This window comes from Lonchura striata, chromosome 1, assembly GCF_050655825.1.
Source record: "Lonchura striata isolate lonStrDom1 chromosome 1, ASM5065582v1, whole genome shotgun sequence".
Taxonomy (NCBI): Eukaryota; Metazoa; Chordata; class Aves; order Passeriformes; family Estrildidae; genus Lonchura; species Lonchura striata.
In genome coordinates this window covers 6,493,319-6,520,964 of record NC_140703.1, presented here as the reverse complement: position 1 = coordinate 6,520,964, position 27,646 = coordinate 6,493,319, and the positions used below count along the sequence as shown (strand labels likewise).

Below are 27,646 nucleotides of genomic sequence, written 5' to 3'. Positions count from 1 at the left end.
TGAACCAAGAGACACTAAAACATTTAAAGAGCAATCATGGTAGGAAAGCACAGGAAGAAAAAGGGAAAGCAGCACAGAACTGTAATCCTTTATGCTTTCACTGGCATTTCACTCTGCAAACAAGAGAACTGCTACTTCCAGATCACCACATATCTATACTACCTGCTTATCAGTGGGGTAAAAATATGTGCTTTCTTACATGGAATGAGGGTTGCATTATTTAATCTTCTTAAATTCAATGAGTAAACTTGAGATATGCCTGAATGTGACAGACTAGGGAAACATTGTCATTCATTAAACTTCTTTCTAAAGTTATTTTTAATGGCAGTAAAGGGATGAACATTCATTATCTCTTCTAGTCTGGCATGTGTAAGGCATAACAAAGAAGAGATTCCATAGAAATTAGCATCTTACTCTTCAAGGTGCTAATTAAGCAGCAAGTTTTCTTCATGTACTGCACTGCTTCACCACTTTTGCCCCTCTTCTATGCAGGTTTTTGAGAAGCAGAATCAGTCATCTTCCTTGGTAATCTATCTGTGATAGATTTGAGTATCTACATTGCAAAACTTTTGCAACCAAATTTAGCAGTTCTAATTTGTTATACTGATTTTTTATTGTTGTTATTTTACATCAAAGCTATTCTAGAAATCAGCGTGTTAATTGCAGAAGAATAAATCTAGAGAGGTTTTATTCCCCTCTGCAAAATAAAATACATTTTGAGTAGAGAAATCACCAAAAGGAGGATTCTTTTAATATAACTTAATTTCTCTTTATTCATTTTTAGCATTATATAGCTAGGAAAGATAAAATGTTTCCCAAGTGAGGAGACAGAGGCTTATGGTCTTTCACTGAATTTTTACAAATTATTTTTCAAAACAATTTTTCTGTTAGGTGAGAACAGAACTCTTCAACTGTGTGTCACAGACTGAAGTGGTTCATGCCTTAAACATTGTTATGAAGGAGTTTTGCCCATTATAGCAAAAACTATATTCCTGGGATTGTAACAAGACATCCAAATCTTGAAATCATGTTGCAATTACACTCAATTTTTCAAGGCTTTTCTATACAAAGAACTTGACCAGAACAGCTATCACAAAGTAAGATAGTTATTGTTGATTAGCATTTTGTGTGCAGATGTTAATTATAAACTATTTTTATTATTCTAAAAAGGAGTGTCTGTGGTAAGTTCTCCAAGAATAACTGTTAAAGTGAGCATCTCAAACAAATTCTTCCATTTTGGGCGCTATGTGTTATTTGATGAAAACATTTCTACTCCAACTTTAAAAGGTAAAAAATATGGATAGCAGTCTTGTGCCCTTCTAACAAAGTACTTAACAGTATTTTTAAGAATACAATTGTTGAGCAAAGTACATAGAGAAAAAGTGTATATATTACATGAACTATATGTATTACAACCATTTTTCCAGTAATTCTGTAAGTGCCTTCAAAATACTATCATTTAATTGCTGGTGTTTCCTGTAGTAGTATAAAGCAAGTGGAAAAACCATAATCTAGCCATTGCTGAAATAAAAGAAGAGAATGAAAAGAAAATATGAACTGTACGAAAAACAGAGAAATGTGGGGGAAACACTAGGAATTTGCTTCACTTGCAAGAGAAATAAAATAGTGAACAGAAGAAAGGAACTTTAGTCTGACCTCATGCTTGAATGGATTTGCTCTAGTATAAGAGCTACATTAATGAATCACAGAATCACAGAAAGATTTAGGTTGGAAGGGACCTTAAAGTCCATCTCATTCCACCTCCTGCCATGGGCAGGGACACCTTTCATTGGACCAGGTCGCTCAGAACACTTGAACACTCGAGCCTTGGACACTTCAGGGATGAGTCAGCCATAGCTGCTCTGGGCAATCCATGCCATCATGCTCACTGTAAGGTTTAAGTTTATATATAAACCTAAATTTTTCTCTTTCAGTTTGAACCCATTATTCCTTGTCCTGTCACTACATTTTCTGATGAAGACTCCCTCTCCTGCCTCCCTTCAGATACTAGAAAGCTGCTGTGAGTTGTCCATGCAACCTTCTCTTTTCCAGGCTGAACAATCCCAGTTCTCCCAGCCTCTCCTCCCAGCAGATCTCTCCATCCCTCTGCTCCCCTCGGTGCTCCTCTGGCCTGGCTGCAGCAGGTCCCTGTCCTTGCTGTGCTGGAGCCCAGAGCTGATGCAGCCCTGCAGGTGGGGTCTCAGCAGAGCGGGGCAGAGGGGCAGAATCCCCTCCCTGCCCTGTTGCCTACTGGATTTTGGATGCAGCCCAGCACAAGGAGGGGTTTTGGGGCTTCCAGCACACACAGCCTGGGCATGTTAGTTTTTCATCAGCCATCAGTATTAATAACATCCTATATTGCCTACCCTTTAATTTCATTCCATACTGCCATTTCTTAATATTCCCCATGTTTATAACTTTTCCACCAGACTCTTGCCATATTTAAATGTTATATCAAGACAACATTTCCATCATTGTCTGACTAAATAGTAAAGCAGTTCTACTGAAATCAATGAACCTTTGTACTTGCCTAAAACTATGATGTGCTGGGACACACAAAAAATTTTTCTGTTTTCAATGGGACAGTTTTGATTTTATAAAATGCATGTCATGATACCAGTAATGTATACTGGACAGACATACATACATACATATATGTATGTAGATCTTTTAAAAGAAATATTACTTGTGTTCTGTATACATTTTTTTCCACGTGAAAAATAAACTAAGATTTTGCCATGAAGAGCATCATGGTATCCTACTTCCTTGTTCTCCATTAAAATAGCTGTTAGAGATTTTATTTATAAATGATCTTTCTTCATTTTCTTGCTTTCTAACAAAATATAGCCATCATTGATGTTCTGATTACCAAAAAAATTACTTGTGATACTTTTCTTGTTATAGAATTGCTTTACATCAGTGGTAATGCATTTTTAAGATGTGACTGGAAACTACTCAGATACACTATCCACTGTCAAGATGAGTAATTTTCCTTGATTCATAAATTTAAAGAACTATTACACCACCTGTATATTTAACAAAAAACTCTCATAGTCTGGTATAAAATAATAACATAATAAAAATATTTTGAAGGTCACCGTGTAACCAACCCATCTCCTGCTGTAGGTGGGATTCTGTCCAATCCAGCTGTATAGACAGGCACACAAGGAGTCACTGTGACTTCTTTCGCCTTAAAACAGCGCCTCGCCCTCACATGGCTTTTTTGTTAGCCGGAATATCCAAGTGTTTGTTCCGTGACTTCACCCCGTTATCCCTACTTCCTCCCTGAGAGGATTTGCCTGAAGGGAAACGCGCCGACAGGGACAACGCTCTTCTTAGAGACATTCAATCTTTTCCTAACGAAAAGTTTATTCTGTTGCAACAAATGTCCTTGAGTTTATGAAGATGTCACAGCTTAAAAAGGAACAAAACGGAGAGAAGAACTGCTGTATTCAACACCCCAGAGCCCCGGGGATGCGCGGGGGCATTGCGGGGGCGGTGGAGGAGAGGGATGCTCCCGGAGCCGCATCCCGCCGCGGCTCCCCGCTGCCGGGCGGGCGGGCGAGCGGGCGGGTGGCCAGGGCACATCCCCGCCCCGGTTCCTGCGCTGGGAGCGGGGAGACGCCTCCTCGGACACGTTAAAAGTTTGAGGCGGCTCCGGCTCCGGAGGAGGCAGAGCGCGGCCGCGCACGGCAACAGCTCCGCGGGCGCGGAGCCCCCGGCGCACCGGGCACCGCCCCACGCCGCCGCCGGTACGGGAAGATGGCGAGCCGCAATCCGCGCCTGCTGCTCCTCCTTTTCGTGGGGTTCTTCAGCTGTAAGTGCCCGCGTCCCTGTCCCACGGGGCCACCGCGCCCCGCCGCCCCGGCCAGCTCCCTACTTGCGGGGCTTTCCGACCCGCCACGCCGCCGGGCTGTGCGGGGGACGCTCCCCGCGGGGTCTTTACGCGTGTGTTGAGGCGGATGGCTCCTGGAGGTGCCGCTTCCCCTCCCTCATCCCGGGGCGAGAGCAGCCAAATAGCGTTTCCAGGAGCGAAACGCAAACGAGCGCGTCCCCCGCCACACGCATTCTTTCCGTGTGTCTTTCCATGGTTTCGCTCGGATGTAACCTGTTAAAGGCCGGCCTGGTTAAGTGCGAGTCAGCGGCCGTCTGCCGCCGTGCAAACTTTAGGATGCGGGCTGCATACTTTGTTTTTCTGGCCTTTACAAGGTGAATGAACGAGGGGCGGGAGCGCGTTTTCTGTTGCCAGCGCTGGATGCTGCATCTTCGGAACAGTTCTTGAGTTTCCAGTATTTTTATGCTCCGAACTCCTTAAAAATAAAAGGTTAAGGTTACAATAAGTTGAGCAAAGATTCCCCAAACAGAAAGCACGCATAAATAATAGGAAAAAGCAGATATGTGCAGCACATACCTGCGGAGAGCCACTGAATTATCACACTGTTAGTAGTGCCAGTTGTGATAAGGCTGTCACTTTCAGATCATGTCTTCATACAGTGCTTCTATTCTATGCTTTTTGTGTCTTACTGATGTTTGGGGAAAGGGCTGTACATGAAAATAGTGTTTTGAAAATATTTATGTTGCACCATCTTCCAATGAAATGACCACCTAGGACCAGCCCAGGATGGGTTCTCAATCCACTGTAGATGTGGAACATCCATGGTACTGATGCTGGGTATATTTTGAGGTTTACCTTTCATTCCTCTTAATAGAACATTACCTAACAAAAAGCTCTGTGTATATAAGCTTCCCCCCCCCTTTTTTTTTTTTTTTTTTTTTCAGAGTCCTGCAGTGGAGATATTTGAAGTTATGCATGTCTAATAGGTCATTGGCTTGGAAATTTTTTTTCCCCTCTATTTATTCTCCTACAAGACCTTATGGAAATGTTGGGCTGTTAAATGAACAGCTAGTGCAGAAATTCTCTTTCACTCTTTCACATAGTAACTAATAATAATAAACAACATGTCTTGCCGGTGGTTTTTTTTTTTTGTTTTTTTTTTTTTTTTTTTTTTTTACTTTATTTCTTCTTAATTTCATTATATATCTGAGCAGGTGAAACTGCTGTGATTTTTTTCTTGGTGACAGATTTCAGTGTGTTCAGGCTGCTCAGCCTTCTGGTTAGTTGTCTGTTGGCAGTGCTGGCTTTGACTGCTAAGGAAATGATAGAGCGTGCAATACAGTGCATCAAAGTCTGCTGCCTACATCGTTATCAGACTTGAAAGTTTCTTCTTGGTGGGCTTTTTTTTTCCCCTTACTGTCCCAATTCCAAAGAAACACTAGGTGGAAAGCAAGTTTACAAGAAAGGTGCTGATAAGAAGTCCTTTCATTCAGAAAGTGATTGTAGGTGCATGAGTGTGCAAATGCCTACTGTTTGTGGGAGTCAGAGGAAACCCAGGAAGAAATCCAGGAACCAGAAGTCTGCTGCTGCTCCTGTGGCTGGAATGTGTTTACATGAACAGTAAGGCTGAGTAATTCAGGTGTCCAAGCCACCTGAATGGGCTGAGCAGTCTCTTATGTGGGACCCATGTGCTCTGGAGATGGTGGAGAATGGGCAGAAACTAGTGAGGAAAAGGAAGTAGTGATACCTCACAAGCAGCATATGGGTAACGTGGCAAGAGGACACACCCTCAGGCTGAGTCAGGGGAGGACATCAGGAAGAACATGGAAAAGGTTGTTAAGCATTGGAATGGGCTCTCAGGGAGGTGGAAGGGTCACCATCCCTGGAAGTGTTCAAGAAACAACTGGATGTGGCACTCAGTGCCCTGGTTGTGAAAGTGCTGATTGGTCAAAGGTTGGACTCAATGGTCTTAGAGATCTTTTCCAGCTTAAATGGTTCTGCTTAAATGGTTCTGTGGAGCAGGTATAGAGAACTTTCTTGGTAGCTGCAGAAATTAAAAGCTGTGTAAGTTGGTCACAAGGCATCAGCATAGCCAAGGTAGATGATGTTTGCTTTTCATTGGGAACTTGCTAAGAAATAGTCATGCAGAAATTGTAGTTTCTGTGAGCTAATCATCCCTTCCACCTTTAATTTATGGAAACTAAAGAAGCTGGGAGTCTTTAATCATGTTCTCTTTCAGCACAGGCTTCTGGAATTGACATCTCAAAGTTGAAAAAGGTGCCGCAGCGTAAGACTTGTGAGCTCTGTTGGCAAGACAGAATATGTACAGAAAATGTTATTAACCATCATGGCTTCATGGGAGGAGATAGTATGTACTGACCAAATGGCCTTTCTGAGAAGCATCCAGGTGTGATTTTTCTTAATATTTGTGCACACTGAAATGAGCCTTCAGCTGGCGATGCTGGAAGCAAATGCAGTACAATATGTGTGTGAGAGGACAGTGCAGAGGCAATAAATAGTAGTCTTACCTAAATATTTGATGGAGCTCACTGGGGTAGTTTGAGAAGTAAGTAAGGTGATATTTTGTTTATTTTTTTCTGGCTTAAGAAAACCCCACTCCTTAATTCTCAGAAACCTTTCACTCAGATACAGAGATTCTAGACCAAAGAAGCCTTTTGTTTCTTTTCCCCCCCAACCCCAACAAAAAAAATCATAAAGCTGACTGCATTGCTGTAGGAAGTGACAGTGGAAGTGTTTAAACTATGCTTTCTTGACTATATGTGAGAGACAACTGATGTACTCAAAATGGAGACTATTGTCAACCCTCAGCCTTTTGTTGAACCCTCTTTGCTGGATTGGCTTGGTAGGAACTGATTCCTAAATTAGGCCATATTCAGGTGAGATGGGATTTCTTAAATTTGTAAGACTGCATATTTCTCTAGTAATACCTGTTCAGCATAATGCTATAAAGCAGACAGCCTGGTTTTGGAGCAGGACTGGGGGAAGAGGAATTAACTGAATGTTCATTTCATTGCTGGTTTAGGTGAGAAGCAGTATTTATTTGCTTATTTAGTAACCTTTACAATTTCTCCCTCTTGCTTAGATCCTCTCACCTCAGAAGAAACTGGCTGTGAGTTACTGATTTCTCTCAGAAATCATGGCTTTTGCAGCATTTCAGCAAGTCATGCTGTTTTCCTGGGCATGCTGCTTAGAAGGGTCTCTGTTTTCCTGAGAGGGCTCAGGCACAAGTGTTGCTGTTCTGTCTCCCTCCTGTCTCTCTCCAGCAGAGGCAGAGAGAGCTCTTCCTTGGTTGGCCCCATGGTATCATTTTTCTAAGCTGCACAAAAAAAGAAAATGAGGGTGGCTGTCTTCCCTCACTGTATACAAGACAAGAAATGTGCCTGGAAATGTTACATCAAGACAGTTGCAATTCTTTTTTTCTTTTTTAAGGTGGACTTGTGCAAGAGGAGAACTTTGGTATTGCTTGGCCTCTGAGGTCCTGTTTTCTCAGCTTTAAAGTTGCAACAACTCTTTGTTCATGTTGTAGGATACATATTTCTGGTAACTGTGAATATCATAGGGCATCTGGCATTAATAATGACAGTTAAAGCTACCACTATGACTGGCAGATCTAATTGAGCCTGGATGAGGTCTTCCCGTTGTCTATTTAACTGAATTACACAAAGATATTTATGTGATTATTTCCTGTAATTCCTGCTGCAGCCTATTTTGGTAACTTCCAGGTTCTGCTTCAGAAACTGGCTGATGCCAGTGCAAATGATTTGGTGAGAATACAGAAGTAGTTGTTTTTTGACATCATCTTTTCAATTGATTGATTTAAAAGAACACCTAGTTTCATCTGTCATGACTTAGAGCTAGCAAACTTGTCTGTGTTCACTAACTCCAATTGTTATTTGGGATGTGTGCAGACCTGTTTTTAAAACATTACAGCAGACACTTACCCTTCCTCCAAGGTTGCCCCAGGTGGTTTTATTTCTTCTCAAGTGCTAGAGGTCACTAGGGAGAAGTCCTATTGTGAAGTATGGGAGAATCTTCTTGTACATCTGATACTAAGAAAATTCAGTTTTCTCATAAATTCACATGAGTAAATAGTAGTAGTATTTCTTCACTGAAGATAGACAGTGACATGAATGTGAACCTTCTGCAGAAGCAGTAAGCAAGCTTCCTTTGTTCGAGGGGGAATAGATTTGGGTTGGTAGTGCTTTTAGAGAGCCAGGAGCAACTAGTAATATTGTTCTGCAGTTGGGATGTAAAATTTTCCATCTGGTATGATCTACTTAGAATCCATCAACACTCAAAATGTAATTCTTATGTTGAAGCATTTCTGAAGACACTTGCTCCCTGCACATGGTGAACTCTTTTAGGAACACTTTTCTTAAAGTAAGGCTTAGTGTCATAATTTCCCTTAGAAATGCTAGAGGTGACTCCAGTACAAATGCTTATGTAAAGGAAGGTTACTTAAAAATGTGCACACAGCCAGAAATGTCCACAGTGCAAAATAAATATCTTGTATATTAAAGCAGGTGGAGCCCAAGGTAGACATATGTATTTGTCCTTGCAGACTGTTTTCCAGGGCCATATGGAATGGCTAAACTCCCTTGAAGTTATGTAAGGATACCAAGCAAAACAAAATTTGCATAAAATAGTGTCCTTGTGGATGTGTACAATGAGCTGTCTTACTGCTGTTTTTTCTTGTTTTGCTGGGGTTTTTTTTCTCCACCATGTTAACTTTGTGGCAGTTTTGCATATGTGTGGGAAAAGAGATGGTTTACACGTTCTTACTGGCTAGTTCAGTGGCTAGTTCAGTTCTAGTTCAGTACCATGGGGAGAGCACTTTAATGGAAACTGAGGGAAATGTTATATGGAAGCTGTTTATTTTGTTTCAAGTCGTTCATTCTATTCTGGTTAGCTCACCCCCTCTCCCACCCCACTTTTGAAAAGCTAACTTTGTTACAGTTTTACTTTCTAGCATGCCTTCTCCCATCGCCAGTACTTTTGAAAGAACCATCAGTTTCAGCAAAATATTTTCTGCAGAAAAGCCTGTCACATCTTGCTCAAAGCATTGTGATTGTTCTGTAATTCAACTCCAGGAAACTTAAAGCAAATATTTTGGTGTCTTGTAATCAAGACAAATTATTTGTTTCCTTCATCTAAATGCTAGGGTTTTTCAGAGAATTGAATACGTATTTCAAAGAATGAGACAGCAGAAGAGGCTGTAGAAGCATTTGAATGATTGCCATTGCTTGTGCTCACCTATATTTCCAAAGTCACTTTTTTTCCTGGAGGACTCCAGCTAGCTTTGTCACCTTTATGCTCACAATATATCATCAAGCACTCAAGTACTTACATAAAAATTCTTAAACTGGGCAGAAAGTAAGCTTGGCAGCTGAACATCTGGTCCTGTTCACTTGTCGGTTTCTAACACAGTGGGAGGTGGAGGAGCTTTTGGAGAAAGACAAAGGGGAAAATGGCAATTTCTGAAAACAGCAAGTCATATTAACAGTCTTAGTTGTTGAACTACTAGTAAGTCTGTAAACCTTTCTAGTTAATAAAAATTAAAGCAGGCATCCAATTTCTCCCAAGGATTATTTGCAGGGAAAACATGAGAAAAAAAAAAATCTGGTACTGAACCTTTTTGAATTATTCCTTTTTAGAAGTTCAAAATTTAGTGGTTTTCAGTAAGAGATGGGAAAATAAAACTTGAATTGAAATAGCTACAATTTGATTCTGATTGTTGAAAGAGGTACAAAATGGTGAGGTTTGAGCTGGAAAGAACAGACCCCACAAGTATGAAGTTCCAATAGATATATTTCACAGCTCTTAGGTGGATTAACTTCTTTAGGATTGAAAATGCTTTTGAACCCATCCAAACGCTTTTGATCAGATTCAAAGGGGAACAAACCATATTATTGTCCGGATGGAAAAAATGATGTATTACATGTTTTTTTAGATAATTTTAACAAAACAGTGGTATTATTAGGACCAGGGCAATAATTGTCTTGTCCTGAGCACTGGTGAGGCCACCCCTTAAATCCTGTGTCCAGTTCTGGGCCCTCACTGCAAGAAAGACATGAAAGTGCTGGAGCATGTCCAGAGAAGGGCAGCAGAACTTGGGAAGGGTCTGGAGCACAAATCTGATGTGGAGCAGCTGAGGGAGCTAGGAATTTTCAGCCTGGAGAAAAAGAGGCTCAGGGGGCAACTCCTCACTCTCTACAACTCCCTGAAAGGAAGGTGTAGCCAGGGGGGACCATGCTCTTCTCCCAGGGAACAAGTGACAGGACAAGGGGAAATGGCCTTGAGTTGTGTCAGGGAACATTCAGATTGGACTTTGGGAAGAAACTCTTTTTGAGAAGTGATCTTAAGCATTGGAATGGGGTGCCCAGGGAGGTGGTGGAGTCCCCACCCCTGGAGGTGTCCAGTGAATGACTGGACACAGCACTCAGTGCTCTGATCTGAGAGACAAGGTCAGGAATGCTCACGGGATGGATTTGATGGTCCTGGAGATCTTTTCTTTAGTGATTCTGCTTATATGGCAGGCATGGCTTAATAAAATATGTTGATCTGTTGACTCTAACAAGTATTCTAGAAATGTAATGTTGATTTCTTCTAATCAACCTTGTCCTTTGAGTGTGAAAAATATCTGTTTGTTCTAGCTTCTGTAGGCATATGTTAGCCTTAATGGAATTAGAGTGGCTTCAATCCTGTTCAAATGTGCCAGAAGATGTTTCTATAAAATTTGGTATTAAACAACTAAATTGATTATATTATATGTGTTACTGAAGTATTGTAGACAGACATTTTGGCCACCAGACTTTTAAGCATGGAAGTTATGCTGTAGATAGTAGTGACTAAGGGGGCAGAATCCTTAATTACATGTGGTTTACTATAAAAAAAATCATGGCTTTAAAAAATATTTTTATTGTATTTTTACAGAATTGCAGGATTGCTGACATCTTTTTTTGTTTGTTTCATTTTTGTCTCAGTTTGAGATGATTTAAAGGAGAATACTCTGGAATGAATTGCCTCCTCTAATGGGTTCCAACAATTCCTTTCCAGCAATAGAAAATGAATACTAATAGATGAAAATGAAAAAAACTGCACAATAGTTTATTAAGAAACAGAATGCCCACAGGGCAGGGAAAAAAGTAAATAACTGCTAGATATCAAACAGTTAGATTTCACCCCCCACACACTGGAACAAAGACCCCAAGTGCCAGAGATTACCTGCTCTCAACATGCAATATGGGATGGTGTCAGCTTCCATCTTGGAAGGCAGAAGTTTTCATGGAGCAGTTCCAGCAGCAGACAGAGGCCGGATGACTCATCTGGCACCAACCTTCTCCCCAGGGCAAAGTACAGCAGATCACATCAGCTGCAGCAGCTGGGCTGGAGCCTCTCAGTGTGTTTTCCTCCCTTGCACCAGAGTAGGGCAGCTCCGTCCTGCTGACTCAATGTCCCTGGTCTCTGACAAGGAGCTGCTCAGTTCACCTTCAGGCAGCCCAAAGACTGCTACTGCAGCACCTCCCAGCCAAAAAAAAGGAAAAGCTTCTTGCCTGGGCCAAAAACCAAACCAGCCCAGCAAAACCCATGCCACACAGAGCCATGAAAATGCTGGGCAGGGAGTTTTTAAAAACACTCGTGCAAAAGCAAAACTCTTCATCCCCCTGGTCCCCCACACACCAGGTCTTGGGCTACAGGGTCTTAAAATACTATACCCATTTTTGGGCACAGAGCAGAGAATTGTGGAATACACTATCATAATAAATCACTCTGAAACAGTTTTTGCGACAGTGAAAGAGCTTAGTGTAAGTACCTGCAGACAAGATCATCAAATCCCATTACATGAAGGAGCAAACCACTGAATTGTGAATATTGGCTCATATGCTCAGCTTCCCCTTCTTCTGATGCAAAGCTGCAAAGTGTTTCATCAGGGAAATACTCTTGAGGATGCGGCTCCTAAAACATCTTTCCTGTGGAAAGCTGTGATGATCACTGAGTTAAAATTTATGCTTGATTTTAAAATAGATAAGGAATAGAATTTGTTTAATCTTTTTTCCTGTGTAACTTTCCAGTGTTGTTCTAATGTTTTCTAATCTGAATACCTGTGTGTTGCTTTGCTTGTGTAGCTTTTACTATGATGAAGACTGTTGTGTTTTGTAGTTGAGTTGTTTAATTTTCTTTGTTTCCTTTAAGGAAACTTGGCACCTCTTATACTGTGACCTATTGTTCCTACCTCTGCCTTCCGGAGGATTTCTTCTAATCAACCCTCTCCTTAGAGTGTGAAAAACATCTTCTCCTTGCTGTAGCTTCTCTTGGCATGTGTTAGCCTTAATGGAATTAGAGTGGCTTGTGTTGTTCAAACATGCCAGAAGATGTTTCTATAAAATTTTCCATTAAACAACCAAATTATCTATTACATAGAATTAAAGTTAAAAATATGCATTCATACCATAAACTACAGAGTTGATTGAAGTTACTGGTCATCAAACATGGCTGTTGATTCTGCCAGGAAAGGACTATTGAGCAACCTTGGCAATGTAAAAGAATTTATGAGTGAAAATGGGATGAGCAATTTGGCCGTTGCGTTTGGATTTTAGGAAGGGATTACAATATTATTTTAGCTGTGAGAACTGGTCATCATGTTCCCTGTTCATACTGGCAAAGAACCTGGTCTTTAGTCTGGAGGATAAAAAGCTTAAAAACTAAGTTCAGTGCTCTCTAATAGGATGCAGTCCTAAAATTCATGGTTCAAGTGACATTTACAGAAGTGAAACCACCACTCCCACCCCCAGTTACTGGAAACATCTCAGAAACCCTAAAGTCACAAAGCATTGCACAAGATCCTTGCAGAGTATTTAAAGATCATTCTACCAAAAAGTTGGAAGGACCTTTTTTTTTTTTAAATGAGCTTGCTAAGTACAATGAAGTCACAGTAGTGTGTCCCAAAGTCAGCAAAATTTGAATGAGAAAAAGCATATGTAACACCCTTTAAAAAACTCACCTCAAGGAGTTACATGGAATGCCTATAGAAGTGTATTCTAGGTCAATATTTGCTTCAGAGAGAATGGGTTTTTAAAAAATTTAAACTATTTCAGATGTTTTATCTCCTTCATTGGTGGAACATAGTGGGAAATAATGTGGCAATGCTGACTTGGCCATTATACTTTGCTGCAAATGAGACATTTGTCTGCAGTTGGCCAAATTTGCTATCCTACCTGCTATTTGAGATGTTTGCTGTTTTCTGGTTAGTTAGCTACTCCTATGCCTTTAGAAGCCAGAACTTAATACACTGTTGTATGTACCCATCCTCTGTAGTGTGATTTATAGAAATTTTGAGATTAATCAACAAAGTGTTGAGAAGATCCATTTGAAAGGGACTGAGGATGGCAGACAGGTTGAAACTGGATGATCTTTAAGGTTTTTTTTCCAACCCAAATCATTTTATGACTTTATGATGTACAAGAAATTTGGTTCCAGCTTAAATTAATAGGACTAAATACAGGATGAGACACCTCACTTTACCAATGTATTTACTTAGAACAATTTAAAATTATACTGTCAAAGTGTTCTTCTTAATAATCTGGAAATATGCTCCAACAGTAAGGGAACTTGTCTGACTTCCCTGGTTTTGAATGAGCAAAGACTCCAGTTTCATATGGAATATAATGGAATTGTAAGTAATACTGGTTGATACAGTTTGAACGTAAACTAAATCTGTTCACAGGATTTTAAGATAAATAATGGGTGTATTTATAGGTTTATAAATGAGGTGACTTCATGAAAGTGTTTATTCTTTCCAAATTGTTTGGCAATTCCAGCAAAAGTCACTTAAAGGTTATAGGAGACTTCAGAGATCTTTATGGCAAATTGAGGGCTAGAATGGTTGTGCTCATTTGGGGAGTGGTGGGGTATTGTTTGTTTCCTCTGGTTTTCCAACTCTCTTGTGTTTCAGAGCTGATTTTACAGTTGATGTAAATCAGTCTTGGTACTATTGACTTCAGATGGACACGCTGGTTTGCACTGGGTACCAAGCTTTATTTTGCAAATGTAATAACATTATACAGCTTCACGAGGTGTTTGCACAGGGCAGTCTTTGTGCTGGATTGTTACCCCTAGAAATGCAAAGGGAAATCTGTTTGTTCAGCTTCGGCTTTGCACTGTATGATACGAGGGGGATGGGACAGCAGTGGTAAGGGACTTCTACACCAATGGCCTATTCACATAGTCTTTTGAAAAAATGATGGCACTAGACACATGTTCTCAGCATCTTGATGCATCTTAAAATAAGCAACAGCTGAAGCAGCTATAGGCTCTCACTGCATTTACAAGCTGTCTTTGAGCTGCCAATGAGTTGCTGTGGAAACCATTGCTGAGCAGGACCAGGAGGTGGCTGGAAAATAGGCTTTTTTTGAGAGCCTGACTAGTTTAAACCCCCATCCCCCATTTGCAGAAGCTCCTTCTGAATTGCCATGGAGACAAGAGGAGTACTGGTGTTTTGAGACTTGTAAAAGTGCGAGCTATAAATATTTATTTGGCTAACAGCAGATGCTTTCTGTGATGTCTCTCTGTTAGAGTAAACTCCATGCTACATTGAACCTTTGCAACTTGCACATTCTGTGCATTCAAACCCTTCCTCTCTTCTGTGTGAGTAGAAAAGAAGGAAGCAATATAAACACTGACGGGAATTAAATGTTACATTTTGAATATTAATTATAAAACATTAAATCATAATTTTTTCCTCAGTATTTCCCCCTCTCATGCAGTACTCTTTCAGTATTGGGACTACTGAAAGCTCTTAGGAGACTGTTGAGTTTGTCTAAAATTGTTGTACTTCTGTGTTCAGTTTTTCAGAAAGGTTGACCTAAATAATCTCTTGCTTTCTTGCCCTGTGCCACTTGACTTTTTTTCCTTCCACTTTCTTCTCTACAAGCACTTCAAGTTTTGTGTTTCCAGAGCCAACTGTCCTTGGGGCTCTGAAATAAAATTAACCATTAACATGACCTTAAATTCTTAGGACTCCCACTGATAACTTTAGATAATTGGCTCTGAAAACTTCAGTCTTTTGTTACTTTTATTTTAAAGATGTTTTTAATTATTTTTTTCTTTTTCTTAACTTGAAAACTAAGACTAAAAACACCATGATGGATGTGCTGGCTTAACAGTTTCCACAAAGCTGAGGATTAAGGTAACTGAGTGACTGAAATTGAGTTTCTTTTGCCTATTTTCCCTGCAGTGATGTGGGATAACTTCCTCTAGTTCTTGTTCAAAATTTGAGGTCTTAAGGCTGTGTTTATGTTGTTAACTTAATCACAGGGTCACAGAATGGTTTGGATTGAAGGAACCTTGTTGGAGATGGAAATGTTATGGTTTATGGCTTGAACATCTTTATGAAAGATTTTTGCCTGTTGTAGTAAAGGTGTTTAACAACCTCCCTCCCTCCCTCTCCCTTTCTTTCTCCCTCTTTTACTATTAAATACAATATATCAATTTTTCGGTAACAGCATCTAATCTTGTTTGGTTTTAATCACTTTTTTTTTGTATATTCAAACTTTTCTGCTTTTGATCAGATTTTTTTCACAGAGAGTTAGTTCCCTTTCCTCTTCTCTGCTTGGGGTGGATCGCAATGACCTTAAAACTCATCTAGTTTCAATCCCCTTGCCATGGGCAAGGACATCTTCCACTAAACCAGGTTGGTCAGAGCTCCATCCAGCCTGGCCTTGAACACTTCCAGCAATGGAGCACACAAAACTTCTCTGAACAACCTATTCCAGTGCCTCACCACCCTCACAAGGACAAATTTCTTCCTAATATCGAATTTAAACCTGCCTTCTTCCAGTTTAGAGACATTCCTCCTTGTCCTCTCACTACATACTCGTGTAAAATGTCCCTATCCATGGGTTTTGTATCCACTTTAGGTACTGAAAGGCTGCAATAAGGCTCTTTTCCAGGCTGAATGATCCCATGGTGGAGTTACCATTCATGGATGTGTTTTTAAGAAAAGATTGGATGTGGCACTTGGTGCCATGGTTTAGTTGATCTGTTGAGGCATAGGTTGGACTCGATGATCTTGGAGGTCTCTTCCAACCTAGTGATTCTCTGAATTCTGTGAAGTGTGGCAAAAAGGGAGCCAAAACAGGTGTCCTTAAATGACGTGACAATGGCAAAACTCCAGGTGTCATTTGAGTGCCTTGTGGTAGGTAGTTCCATGGCTGACAAGTTTGCATCAGCACCTAATCCTGTAGGTGAGGCTTCACCCTGAAGTGGTCACGTCTGAAGGATGCTGACACCAAACAAATGTCTGGTTTCCTATTCTCTTTCAGGGAGCTCAGTAAGAGAATTGCCTTTATTCTTGAGACATTGGACTTCCTAAATTTACAGTATCCTCAGGAACTCTTTGTTAAACTTTGCTTTAGACCACCTGTTGTTTAGAACTTGGCAAAACAAATGCAAAACTGTTTTGTCTCCTGTACTTTTAACTTTGTTTTCATTTTGTTCTCATGTAATTTCTTCCAGGCACACTGTTTCTTTTTATTTGATTTGACTAACATATTTTTCCTTAATGATTCATCTAGCTAGTAGTTTCAGTTTACAGCTGTGAGTATTTATCAAATGGAAAGTGAGGTTTTTTGGAGTTTACTTCCAAACAAATATAGCTACTGACATGTGAAAGCAGCTTTTTTTTTTTTTTTCTTTTTTTATTTCTGGTCTTTAAAAAGCAGCCTGAATAGAAGGTTTACTGGTACAGTAATATGTCATCTTTTCACTATTGCTCTTTATATGGTGAATTTACAATCCAAAGCTGAAGACTTGCATTCTGAATATTTGGCACAGATGTTTCTTGAAGGATGTCTAACGGAAGAGATGTTCTAGCTTTAAACACTTCTCCTATCTTTCTGTTTGATCATAATATATAATGGTTTTAATATAGTCAGCTGTCTCTGCACCAGCGTACATTAGTGTTTGAACTCTACAGCTTCTTGAAAAGGGTCATGTATATGTGTGGTTTGTGTATGTGAGGAGGGCTGTGTGTATGCTGAACTTCTTTCTCTCCCTTTCTCCCCCTCTTTCTCATATTTTCTACTTAATTGTATTGTATAATATAATCTCCATGTATTCTATAAATCCCTTGATGTAAGGGTAAATAAGGAGACTTTGTGCAATTGCAAGCTCCCAGTAAAAAACATGCAAAGTAATTCTGTAATGACTTTCATACTGGAAAATAAATACCATGATCCTGCTCCAGAAGTCATAAAATGTGTTTTCCTTTTCTGGCTTCATATTCTGTGAATATTTTGATCATTGAATATTTTGAGTTGCATGACACCTGTATAAATGAGAAGGAGAGAAATTTCCAGGCCCATGAAACTACAAATATAATACCATGGTGTTGTACTAGAGCTGTTTTGTGTCCAGACTAAAGAGGTTGATGAAATGGCAATTTGTAAATAATTTGCAAATTATCCACACATTGGACACCTAGAAAGGCTTCCTTTTGAAATGTTATCAAGCGTTAGCTGCTGTCAAGAGTCTCAGAATATAATGTTCCTCCCCATCATGAAGGAAGATGGTATTTCAAGAGATAAATGTGATTTGTTAACTGTTGGCATCTAGAATATGGGGGGAGAGGGGGCAAGAGGGATATTGTTCTAGAAATATGGTTTGGGTAAAAGTCACATGTTAATTTTTTTTCCCATGAATCTAAATAGGACCTAATAGGTTAAAAAGAAAATTTAAAAAAAAAAAAAAAGGAACTGGGCTGTGTGTAGACTTGCAGGAGAAATGGTTGCTTTGGGAGGAGCTGGAGAAATGGTTTTCTCCTCTGGTTTCAACAGGGTGTGAGGGGGCTCATACAGAGGATTATTACAGTTTCTTTCTTTAAAGTTCAGTAGTAAAGTTTTCATTCTTGGAAGGATGAAAAAATTTTCTACGTGCTATTTCTAGTGCAAATATTTTTTTGCTATTTCAGTATTCTCAGGGTATGTAAATGTCATTGCTAGAATTCTTCATGTGTTATTTATTCAGTATTATAAACTTCTGATTATAATTCTTTGGGGTAACATAAAGTGGATAAAATTGAAACATATTACAGACAGGATAGCTATACACAATTTGTATCTTTTGGTAATGTGCACATATGAAAGCAGAAGGAGTAGCAGAGAGGAACACATTCCCACAACTACTGCATTTACTCTGTTTTAAACTGGCAGTAATTAGTTTTTCCTAAAGTTAGTCTGTTCTGTCTGTGATGGTAACTGCTAACTAAACTCCCTGAGTCCCTGTCTTTCTCTTGACCCGTGAGCTTTTTAATCTTATTTTCTCCTTGGTGGTGTTGAGGAGGATGGGTGAGAGAGCAGCTGTGTGGGTGTCTGGCAGCCACCCAAGGTCAGCCCACCACAATATACAGTGAATTAATAACTGAACTCTTGCTAAAATACCAGGGACTCAGACACCATTTCTGAGTGTTTCTCCATGGCTCAGAGGCAGTGATTATAGATACCTGTAGAACTGTAATTTGTATTTTTAAAGGATGCTGAAAAAAACTCTAGAAAATTAAGGAGGAAAAAGGTCGTAGGAACAGAATGAATGAAGAATTCCCTCTGTTGTGTCAGACTTAAACCATAAGGAATGATCTTTAATGGAGAAGAAAACTATGATAGGGTACTATGGTGTATGGGACCAGTGCTGTTTAGTGTCTTCATTATTGACATAGACAAAGGGATCGAGTGCACCCTTGGCAGATTTGCTGGTGACACCAAGATGAGTGGTGCTGTTGCCCCACTTGAAGGATTTGATTGTCGTCCAGAAGGACCTGGACTAATTCAAGAAGTGGCCCATGGGAATGTCATGAGGTTTAAAAAGACTGAATTCAAGGTGCTCCACCTGGGTCAGGCCAACCCCTGGTATCAATCTGTTGCACTAGGACACGAAATAACTTACACACTCACACTAAGATTAAAAGAGTAAAAGGAAGAAACTTTTATTTCTGACTTTGTAATGTATAGAATTTTAAAAGTGATTCAAGGAAGAAATTGCTACCTCTCTCACTACACTGGTTAAACTAACAGTCTATCAATTCTCTCCTCCCACAAAGAATGTAAAAAAATCATTATTTACATGAACAGTGTGTGAGAACTCTAGTAGAAATATGTAAACATCAGAAGGCATACAAAACTTTTAAAAGAACTTAAGAATCAAGAGATTGTTAATTTGTTTGTGTCTTCAGGTCAAGACTAGATATTCATCTGCTAGGGTCTGTGCAACTCTTCCCCCATTAAGCAGGGGAAAGAGAAATTAATTATTTAGGGATAGACGAAGGAGGTGCATGCTTAAGAATGTCTAATCTTGCTATTTTCCTAGTTTCTGTCAGTCAAAAGAAGGTTGTTTTTGACCAAGTCAAGTTTCTAAACATTGATGAAACAGTTTCTCAGTTCTTGTCCATACTTGCTGTAGCAATTGTTCAGTTGGCTGATGCAGACGGAGGAAATGGACTGCATTAAAAGTGTCTGTGCTGTCTTCTAAACTAGTACTAAACCAAGAGAACTTGAGATACTTTTCAGGAAAAAAGAAGTAGACCTGTGTAAAGAACTGTGATCAGCTGTTTTTAAGCACTTGCTAGCCTGATGTGGATTAATTATAATACCTGCGCCAATTCCTGGTAGCTGGGTGGGGGTTGATGTAGGTCTAGTGGTTATTTCACATGTTCTTTCTGGAATTTCAGTGCTCCCAATACATGAGTGTGAGGAACCAATTTAATTCTAAGTTCTGTTTCAATATTGTTTGAAATTACTGGAGGTGTGGGGGGAGAGGCTGTACAAGTGCTACTTGCAGGAGGCAGCTAGGAGAAGATGGAAAGCCCTGTCTCTCAGGAGACTTTCCCTGGCAACCATCTCACATATAATATAGGCAGTTAGTAGGAGACCACTGAGGACACTGATCTCCAGAGAGGTTCTCCAGTCAGATGGTGAAAGGGCAATGGGCTGCAGTGGAATGTTGGACTGGGCCAACGATCTCCTCTCAGCATTGCAGACCTTGGGAGGAGACAGGGGTATAAAAATAACTGTATCACAAGCTTAGTAGCTTTTTGTCATTTTGCCCTAACTAGCTGGTTCTTTTACCCCCATTTTTTGCCTTCGTTGGCCCTTGCTTGCCCTTCCTCTCTTGCTGTCACCCCTCCCTGGCTGGACACTTGCTGACCACGTCCTGTGGCCTGCCCTACCACTTCATCTCCCTGGTGTGCTCCAGCCTGCCTGTCCTGCCTACCTGCGCTCCTGGCGATGCCCGACCTGCTTCTCTCCCTGCCTGCCTTGTTCCTGCCTGAGCCAGCTGCTCTCAACTCTGCATCACAGCTCTAGCCTGTGTCCACGACCCCCACTATGACCTGTCCAGAGTTCTGCAGCTCCTGCTCGAGCGCCGCTCACCTCGTCTCTGGCTGCCCGTTCATGTTTCTGCAGGAGCCTTTGCTCTGGGAGCTGCAAAGGCTCCCCTGGTGGGGCACGTTCACACACCTCCTGCCAGCCGGACATCAGCAGCCCACCCTGAGATTCTGGTAGTAATGCCCATTTTTTCTCTCAGTTGCCCCCCGTCTCTTTCTCTGCCCATTCTTTTTCCTTCTCCTTGTTCATCTTCTGGCTTTTCTATTTTTCCTTAGTAGGGCAACATTCTTTTCACTACCAATAAATGGTTCTCAGATACAATACTTGCCTCATTTCACATAATTCCATCCTCAGACATCTGTTTTAGAAGAACCCCCCGCAGTTCCCCCTTAGTGGAATGCAACAAGGAGATATCCAAGAGTGTATGAGGATTTTTTTTCTTTCTTTGAGTTAAAACTAGATAAATCTTAATTATCTTCCTTCTCTTTTCAAGAAGAATTTGAGATAATTGCCAATTACTGTACGTATTTTTCACCGTGTAGAATCTGTAAGTGGTACTCAGAAAATGTGCATGCCTTGTAATAAGAATGTTATAGAAAATATACTTATGGATTAATAGATATCTCCCCAGTTATAAACAGACATTACCATAGCATAAAATGTTTACTGTCTATATACACTTAAATATCATTATGCCATTGTAAAAAAGAAATATTACTTATTTTTTACAGATGCCAGAACCTGGAGAAAAAAGATTAACTGTTCAAGGCCAGCCCTGGTCTAGCTCTTTGTCTGTACTCTCTCATAGGCAATGTCTAACTTGTACAGTGTGAGGAGGTCTCAAAAATATTGCTTGCAGCTGCCAAATTACGTGTGAAATCACAAATGTTTATTGCTGAATTGTCTTTTTTTTTTGCTGTCCCCTTGCAGGTCCTGATGTGTCTGGAATCTCCATTGAAACAGATAACAAAAATGTAAAAGCAGAGGAGTTCAAGGGTATAGTATGGGCATTGTTGTGATAATTTTTATTGTATACACAATACATGCAAACCATGCATACAGAAGCTGTGCAGCTATTGAGGTTGTCTTCCTCTTTCCTGAGGGGTCTTGTGCCTACTCTCTCCACTGATTCTGTGTTATCTTGGTCTTGTCCCCATTTTCTCTTACTTGAGGTGGAGTTGACCTCGGTGCTCCCCAGAGATCCTTTTCAGCCTCACCTGTTCTATGGTTCTGTGACTTGTGTGTCAGCCCTGTGACTTCTGCCATGGGAGCTGATGGAAAGGAGAAACATTAAATATCTTACAAGACAGAAAAGTGAGGGACTAGAGAGAACAGATATAAGTTTGTTAATTGCAACTAACAATAATTTAATGGCTGTTTTTACTTGTCAGTAGCTGTAATGGCTATTTACATAGTTATATATGTTATATATATGTGTGTGTCATATATAAAATAGCAAAATACTTCAAATAATGGGGTGGAGAACTTAGAGAGGCAAAGAGGAAAACCTGTTTTGTGGGTAGATGAGAAAGGGGAGTACTGTAGAGTGAGGTTTGTGGGTTATGTGGGTTTGTTTTTCGAATTTGGTTGGAGTGGAGAGAGGTAGGAATTTGGGATCAAAAAACCCATTCTCTGAGCTTTAAACCTTATTCAGCTTCTTGAGCTAATAATCAACTATTTTAGAGGTCTCTAAAATTGTCATCTGGACTTCTGTTAAGTATTCTTTTCTTGACAGAATCCATTTAGAGCTCAAGGCAGGCAAAACCACAGAGAAATGTTTCAGGTAATACTAAAACTTGATCAGGTTCTGTCTTTTTATGTGGTATATGGCTTGTATTTTGGCTTTTGTTACTTGCACATTGAATGGAATCAGTTTAGCACAGCCCAGATGCCAAGCCAAGTTCTCCATGTGAGAACTAAGGAATGGTGGGGCCAATAGGCAGTTATTCCATTGTGAGTGCAGCTGGTCTGAAATGCATTTTCCTTCTCTCCTCTAACTCCTCTTACTGTAGAGGAGGATGGTCAGGCACTGGGACAGGCTTCCCAGGGGAGTGGTCATGGTACCAGGCCTGACAGAGCTCAAGGAGCATCTAGGTGACACTGTTAGTCATGGTTTTGTTTTAGGTAGTTCTGCAAGGAGAAGGGAGTTGGGCTCACTGACTCTTAGCATTCCTTCCAACTCGAGATATTCTATAATTCTATCGCCAATGATAGCCTCCAGACCAGCTGTAAATCCAAATTAAATATTGTGCAGATCTCTCCACGATTCCAGAGGGCTTTTGTGGGCCCAGCAGTACCAGTGCTGATGCACAGTATCCTGTGGACCTACCTTAATGCAAATCAAGTACACCTGCTCTGGAAAATACTTCTCCCTGACTCCATTCCTATGGGAAAAAGCAGGAGAGGGGAGCTATAACTGAGGATGATTTTACTGTGTTGTCTCTGTTCTGTGCACACTCCCTTTCTTCCATCCATTCCTTTTCTCTGAATAAGATTAGTGGGTGGGCATCAGTGCTAGGTTTTTTCTGAAACAAAAACATGTGGCATGCAAGAAAAGGGCAGCTCATTTGGGACAGAGGTGACTTGTTCAGCTGGGAACACTTCAGCTGAGCTCTGTGTCAGCTAACACAGACCAGCTCATTTGACAAGCCAACTGTCAGCAGGCCAGTAGCAAAAGCAAGCTGAGCTTGAATGATGGTTTCTCTTTGTTAGAAGGATACAAAAACAAAATGGAAAGGAAACTAGCAAATCTTAAGATTCAGGAAGCCTCCACCCATACACTCAACCTGAAGTCAGGAACCTCAGACTTCCTGAGTGCACAGTATGTTTTTCAAAACAGCCAGTGCATGTGTAACATGTTTCTGGCAAGGAATGCTCTCCTGCCTCAATTTTTCTTTCAAGTCTGGATATTTTTTTTTACCCCTATGAGGTATCACCAAGGCTACCAGTCTGGGTTTTTGTTTCTTTTCTGAGCAGACCTAGGAAATCAGACTCTGAAGGGCAAAGGAGTAGATCTCTCTGCAGCTCTTAATTACCTTCCAGCCTCATTTGTTTAGACTGTAAAGAAATGTGATGGTTGATTATGTTTGAACAGTGCATGTTAGCATTATGAAAGCTAGACAGTCTTTGTCAAAACTAAAAAGGATTTTATTTTATTTACTTTGGATATTGTGGTCTATATTGGAAAATTGATAGCTTACAGGTAGCAAGGTCTATATTGCATTTGTTTCTTTAACCATCTTACTGGAATATTTTTCATCTCCATTAAGTTATACATTTAAACAGAAAAGCTATTGATACTGAATTCAGAATGGTACTTCAAAAAATATGTTTATAACAGGGTTAGAGTCGCCTTTTTTAGGGATGATCTGGTCAGAAATTTTTAAACTAAAATGAGGGTAGTAATAAAGAATGTAATTGGTAAAGTAGATATTCCTATGTTAGATGGGGAAAGTAATAAACCCTATCCAGCATGGGAATCCCCAGCATCTGAGGTCTGACCCAAAAGCCACTGAAGTATAAGAAAATTACTGGTTTCTTTCTCCCCGCTGTGTGTAAATCTGGAGAAGCATCACTTTGAGAAGTAGATCTAGCCATTGCTGACTGTACAAGTTCTTTTGAAGGAGGAACATGAATTTCAGGGAGCTTGAATGTATACCAACACAATACTAAAATCTCTAATTTTCCCTTTTGCCTTTATTAATTTTTTTCTTCTCTCTAGAGGCTATTCTTAGTTGCAAACACAAATTTTCGAAAGGGATGAGTTTAAGAATAGAGTGGAAGAAAATCCAGTCTCAAGGAGTTTCATTTGTCTACTACAACAGTGAATTTACAGGTACAGTACTGCATGGTTTAACATGTCATTCTCTAGCACAGCTATTGACTCTTTCTTGGGGAGCAACACCAAGAATAAGACTGAACAAGAAGGCTCTTGGCTGTTCATATAGAAGAGCTGTCCTTTTCAGAAAGAGAATTCTTGTCAGGGGAAAAAAAAAGACATTTCTTTATAAATTATTATTTACTTTTTAATTAACTTAAATATAATAAAAATTGAAGACTAAGAAAAATGGTACTGCAGATTCCTTGGGATTTTTCAACAATGAAATTACATGCGGATGTAAACTCCCCTAAACTACTGCAGGCTCTGCACTCTCATCCTAAAAAGAGGTTTCTCAAGCCTCCTGTAAAGCAGGAGGCTTAGATATGAATAATGCAGAATTTTTTATATACATAAAATATAAACTCAGCTATATATTATAAATTATTTGTATTCTTTTCAGAAGTAGAATTTCTCTTTGTATGGTTTGAAAAGGATTTCTTCAGCTTTGTGTGTTGGAGAACATATGAGTCTCTGTTACATTGTACACAACAAACAAAGGTTGAGAAATAAAAGCACAGAGATTTTGTTAGTTTGTAGAGCTTGCAGATGTGTTGACCTTGATGAACTTGTTTTTTTTCTGCATATATTTAATTTAGAGAAACACTCAGACTCATGCTTCTGTGTGTGCATGTAACTTTCATAATAAGCTGTAGAATTAAAAAGACTTATTCATTGTAGGAAGTCTGATGGCAGTGTTTTTGCTAAATCCATCAGGTTTTTCTTGCCAGGTTAAAATGTCAAATACTCTGCTGTGGTCTCACTCACAACCTTTTCTTTAAGGCAATTGAGTTAGTGATTGCCATGCCTTTAATGGAAAGGGATGTCTTTCAGTCACCTCACTACTGCTATATGTATTTTCTTGAACCACCTGCAGAAAAATGGATAATGTGGATTCCAAGTGGATAATGTATGGCAGATGGAGGTTTTTTGAATTGAAGGTGTTTTTTTGGACTAAATGGAAGGTTCATACTGTTTTGAGAAGGGGCTTACATATTGCTCTTTGCTGATAGGTAACTAACACTGAACAAATGAGCAATAGTTTCATGTACAATATGATGTAAAATGTCAATATATTGCACATGATTCCAGAATAAGCCAATGAGGCATAGATATTTGCTTCAGACTGAAAGAGGAGAAATTTATTCTAGATATACAGAGGAAATATATGAAGGAAGTTCTTCCCTGTGAGGATGGTGAGGCCCTGGCACAGGTTGTCCAGAGAAGCTGTGCCTGCCCCATCCCTGGAAGTGTTCCAGACCAGGTTGGATGGGGCTTGGAACAACTTGGTCTAGTGGAAGGTGTCCCTGCCCATGGCAGTGGGGATAGAACAAGATGATCTTCAAGGTCCCTTCCAATCCAAACCATTCTGTGATTCTATGATTTTATAAGCAAAGAGCAGAAACCTCTCTGTCTTGTTCTCCCTAAAGGTGATCTTCGAGGCCGAGCAGAGATGCTGAATACAGGAATCCGAATTAGGAATGTGACTAGAAGGGATTCTGGGACCTACCGCTGTGAAATCAGTGCCAAGAGTGAAGAGGGGCAACGCCTGGGAGAAGCTACTATTACTCTCACAGTATTGGGTACCAATTTTATTACTTAGGCTTTTTAAAGAAACTGGATGATGAGGTGTTGGGGTGCTGAACGTAGGGTTGTCCACACAGCATGTGGCTGCTGGGTTTTTGGGTCTTCTTCAGGCTGGGTTTATAAACACACTTGCACACAAACATTGTACAACATCACAAAAGAGCTTGGCAAAAGTCACACTTGCATTAGAAAGGGACTTAACTAGGGTTTTATTAAATCAGAGTGAGTTTCAGTTCTCAAAACTGAAATCGCTCAGTGACTGAGAATCTGGATAAGATGATCATGGTGTTTGGCACTGGAAAGTCAGCATCTGTCAACACTTATCAAATATTCACAAGCAGAAGTTCATTCCAATATGCTACAGTCTTGTCCTGGTTTTGGAAGGAGTTTTTGTGCAATGACAGCCAGAGAGCTGGCAGTCAGTGGGCTTTATTCACAGGAGAGATGGTGGTGCCTGCTGGGGAGAAGTTGTTCTTTGTGGGTCTTGTTTTCTTTCCCAGTTAAGGAATTGATGGAAAAGTGAATACTGAGCACATTGTTCTCACATTGGGTTTGGTATTTGTTGCACTGGATGAGTGGTAGAGGCCAATAGTTTTCTTTTTTTTTACCTGTACAAGGACAAAAGAAAATACTTGTTTTTGTAGACTCTAGATTTGTCCTATTAAAGATAGTAATAATTGATCATTCAAAATTATACATAAAGTTTCTAAGTTCTTCATAAAAGATGATAAATGCACAAACTTCTGATAAGCATCAACAATGAGGTAACCCCACTGTCTTCTACTTTCCCAACAGCTTTTCTGTTTTAAATGTGACTTCTTAATTTAAAGTTGAAGTCCTCAAGGCCAAAGAGAAGTGGGGGGGGCAGCACGTGTTGCTTACAAACCTTTTTGAAAGTTAATGTGAATTAGTATTTCATTTGGTTTTCTATATCTCTGCTTTTTATCTTAAAATTAACCAAGAAAAAACCAGCTATACTAGTTAAGGTGTCAGTTGTTCTTTTAATGTTCCATGGATGCCTCTTCACCATTATTTTTCTTCTATATAATGTTAAGTACCAAAAAAAAAATTTAATTCCTTTTCTGTTCATATTAAAAATCAAAAAAGATACATTCATCCTCATAGGAGAAGGAGCAAATAGTTCTCCTGCATCTGTGTGGGGGAATGTTCATTTTTAATTTAAACTGGAATGTAGTAACCAATTGGTTTTGGTCCTCACATTGGGGTTTATAAAGTACCTATGACCATTGCCAATGTCTCGGTGAATCTTTCTGACATTCACTTTTCAAAAATTGACTCCTTTTAATACAAAAATTCTTTTTCCTCCTCCTCACTTAGGTTTTTAAATACTAGGGTAGAGAAGGGGCCAATTGCTGGACTTCAGATTCTGAGTTATCCCATCTGTCTGTGAACAAGAGGTTGCATACAAGAAACGAGGTGAAACAAACTCTAGGGTTGGATGAAAGTGCACAGACCGGAGACAGGATGACACAGCATATGGTGGGGGGAGGCTGGCAGTAAGCATCTCTTTCATTTTTAGCAACTCATAAATTTTACTGTGCTCTCAGTAGCAGGATTGTGCCTTCCAGCCCTTCTCCTACACCTCATTTCATTGATATGCTAGTTATCAAACATGCACAAGTGCTTGCCTCCTCACAATGACTGTCAGCCTGCTGTCATGTTACCATGATCCCATTAGGAAAGTTCTTAGAAATGCCTCTGCCCGAATTAAGGAGCAAACTAGATCATATGCCAGTGACAATAGTATGGGGCTTATTTAATAGTAAGTATATGAGAGAAGGAGAGAGAGAGAAATAAGAAATAGGTGAGAGGGACAGAGAGTAACAAGGACAGAATAAGGAAAATACCACCACTCCATGGATCCCAATGATGTTTCACTGATCCTCTCCAGCTGGTCTTGGTGGTGAAGGTCCCCCCTGAAAGCACAGAATC

The 27,646-nt window shown here is 40.0% G+C and overlaps 1 protein-coding gene and 1 long non-coding RNA gene across 5 annotated transcripts in view; one reads left to right on the top strand and one right to left on the bottom strand.

The window, feature by feature from the left end:
* The first annotated feature begins 3,487 nt into the window (after positions 1–3,487).
* JAM2 (junctional adhesion molecule 2) overlaps positions 3,488–27,646 on the top strand; it is a 32,582-nt gene continuing 8,423 nt past the window's right edge. For 3 of the 4 annotated variants that reach the window (XM_021532402.3, XM_085592521.1, XM_085592406.1), the window contains exons 1-4: positions 3,633–3,817; positions 21,160–21,225; positions 23,951–24,064; positions 25,537–25,689. In XM_021532402.3, the coding sequence (XP_021388077.1) occupies positions 3,763–3,817; positions 21,160–21,225; positions 23,951–24,064; positions 25,537–25,689 (388 nt within the window). In that variant the 5' untranslated portion in view covers positions 3,633–3,762. Of the gene's footprint in view, positions 3,818–21,159; positions 21,226–23,950; positions 24,065–25,536; positions 25,690–27,646 lie in introns of all 4 variants that reach the window. The other variant, XM_085592580.1, reaches the window with a different exon arrangement.
* LOC146768578 (uncharacterized) lies at positions 7,793–11,219 on the bottom strand. Its single transcript, XR_014958569.1, has 3 exons — positions 11,081–11,219; positions 9,204–9,298; positions 7,793–7,905 (listed from the first exon to the last, which is right to left on the bottom strand). It is a non-coding gene; the product is annotated as an uncharacterized LOC146768578 (long non-coding RNA).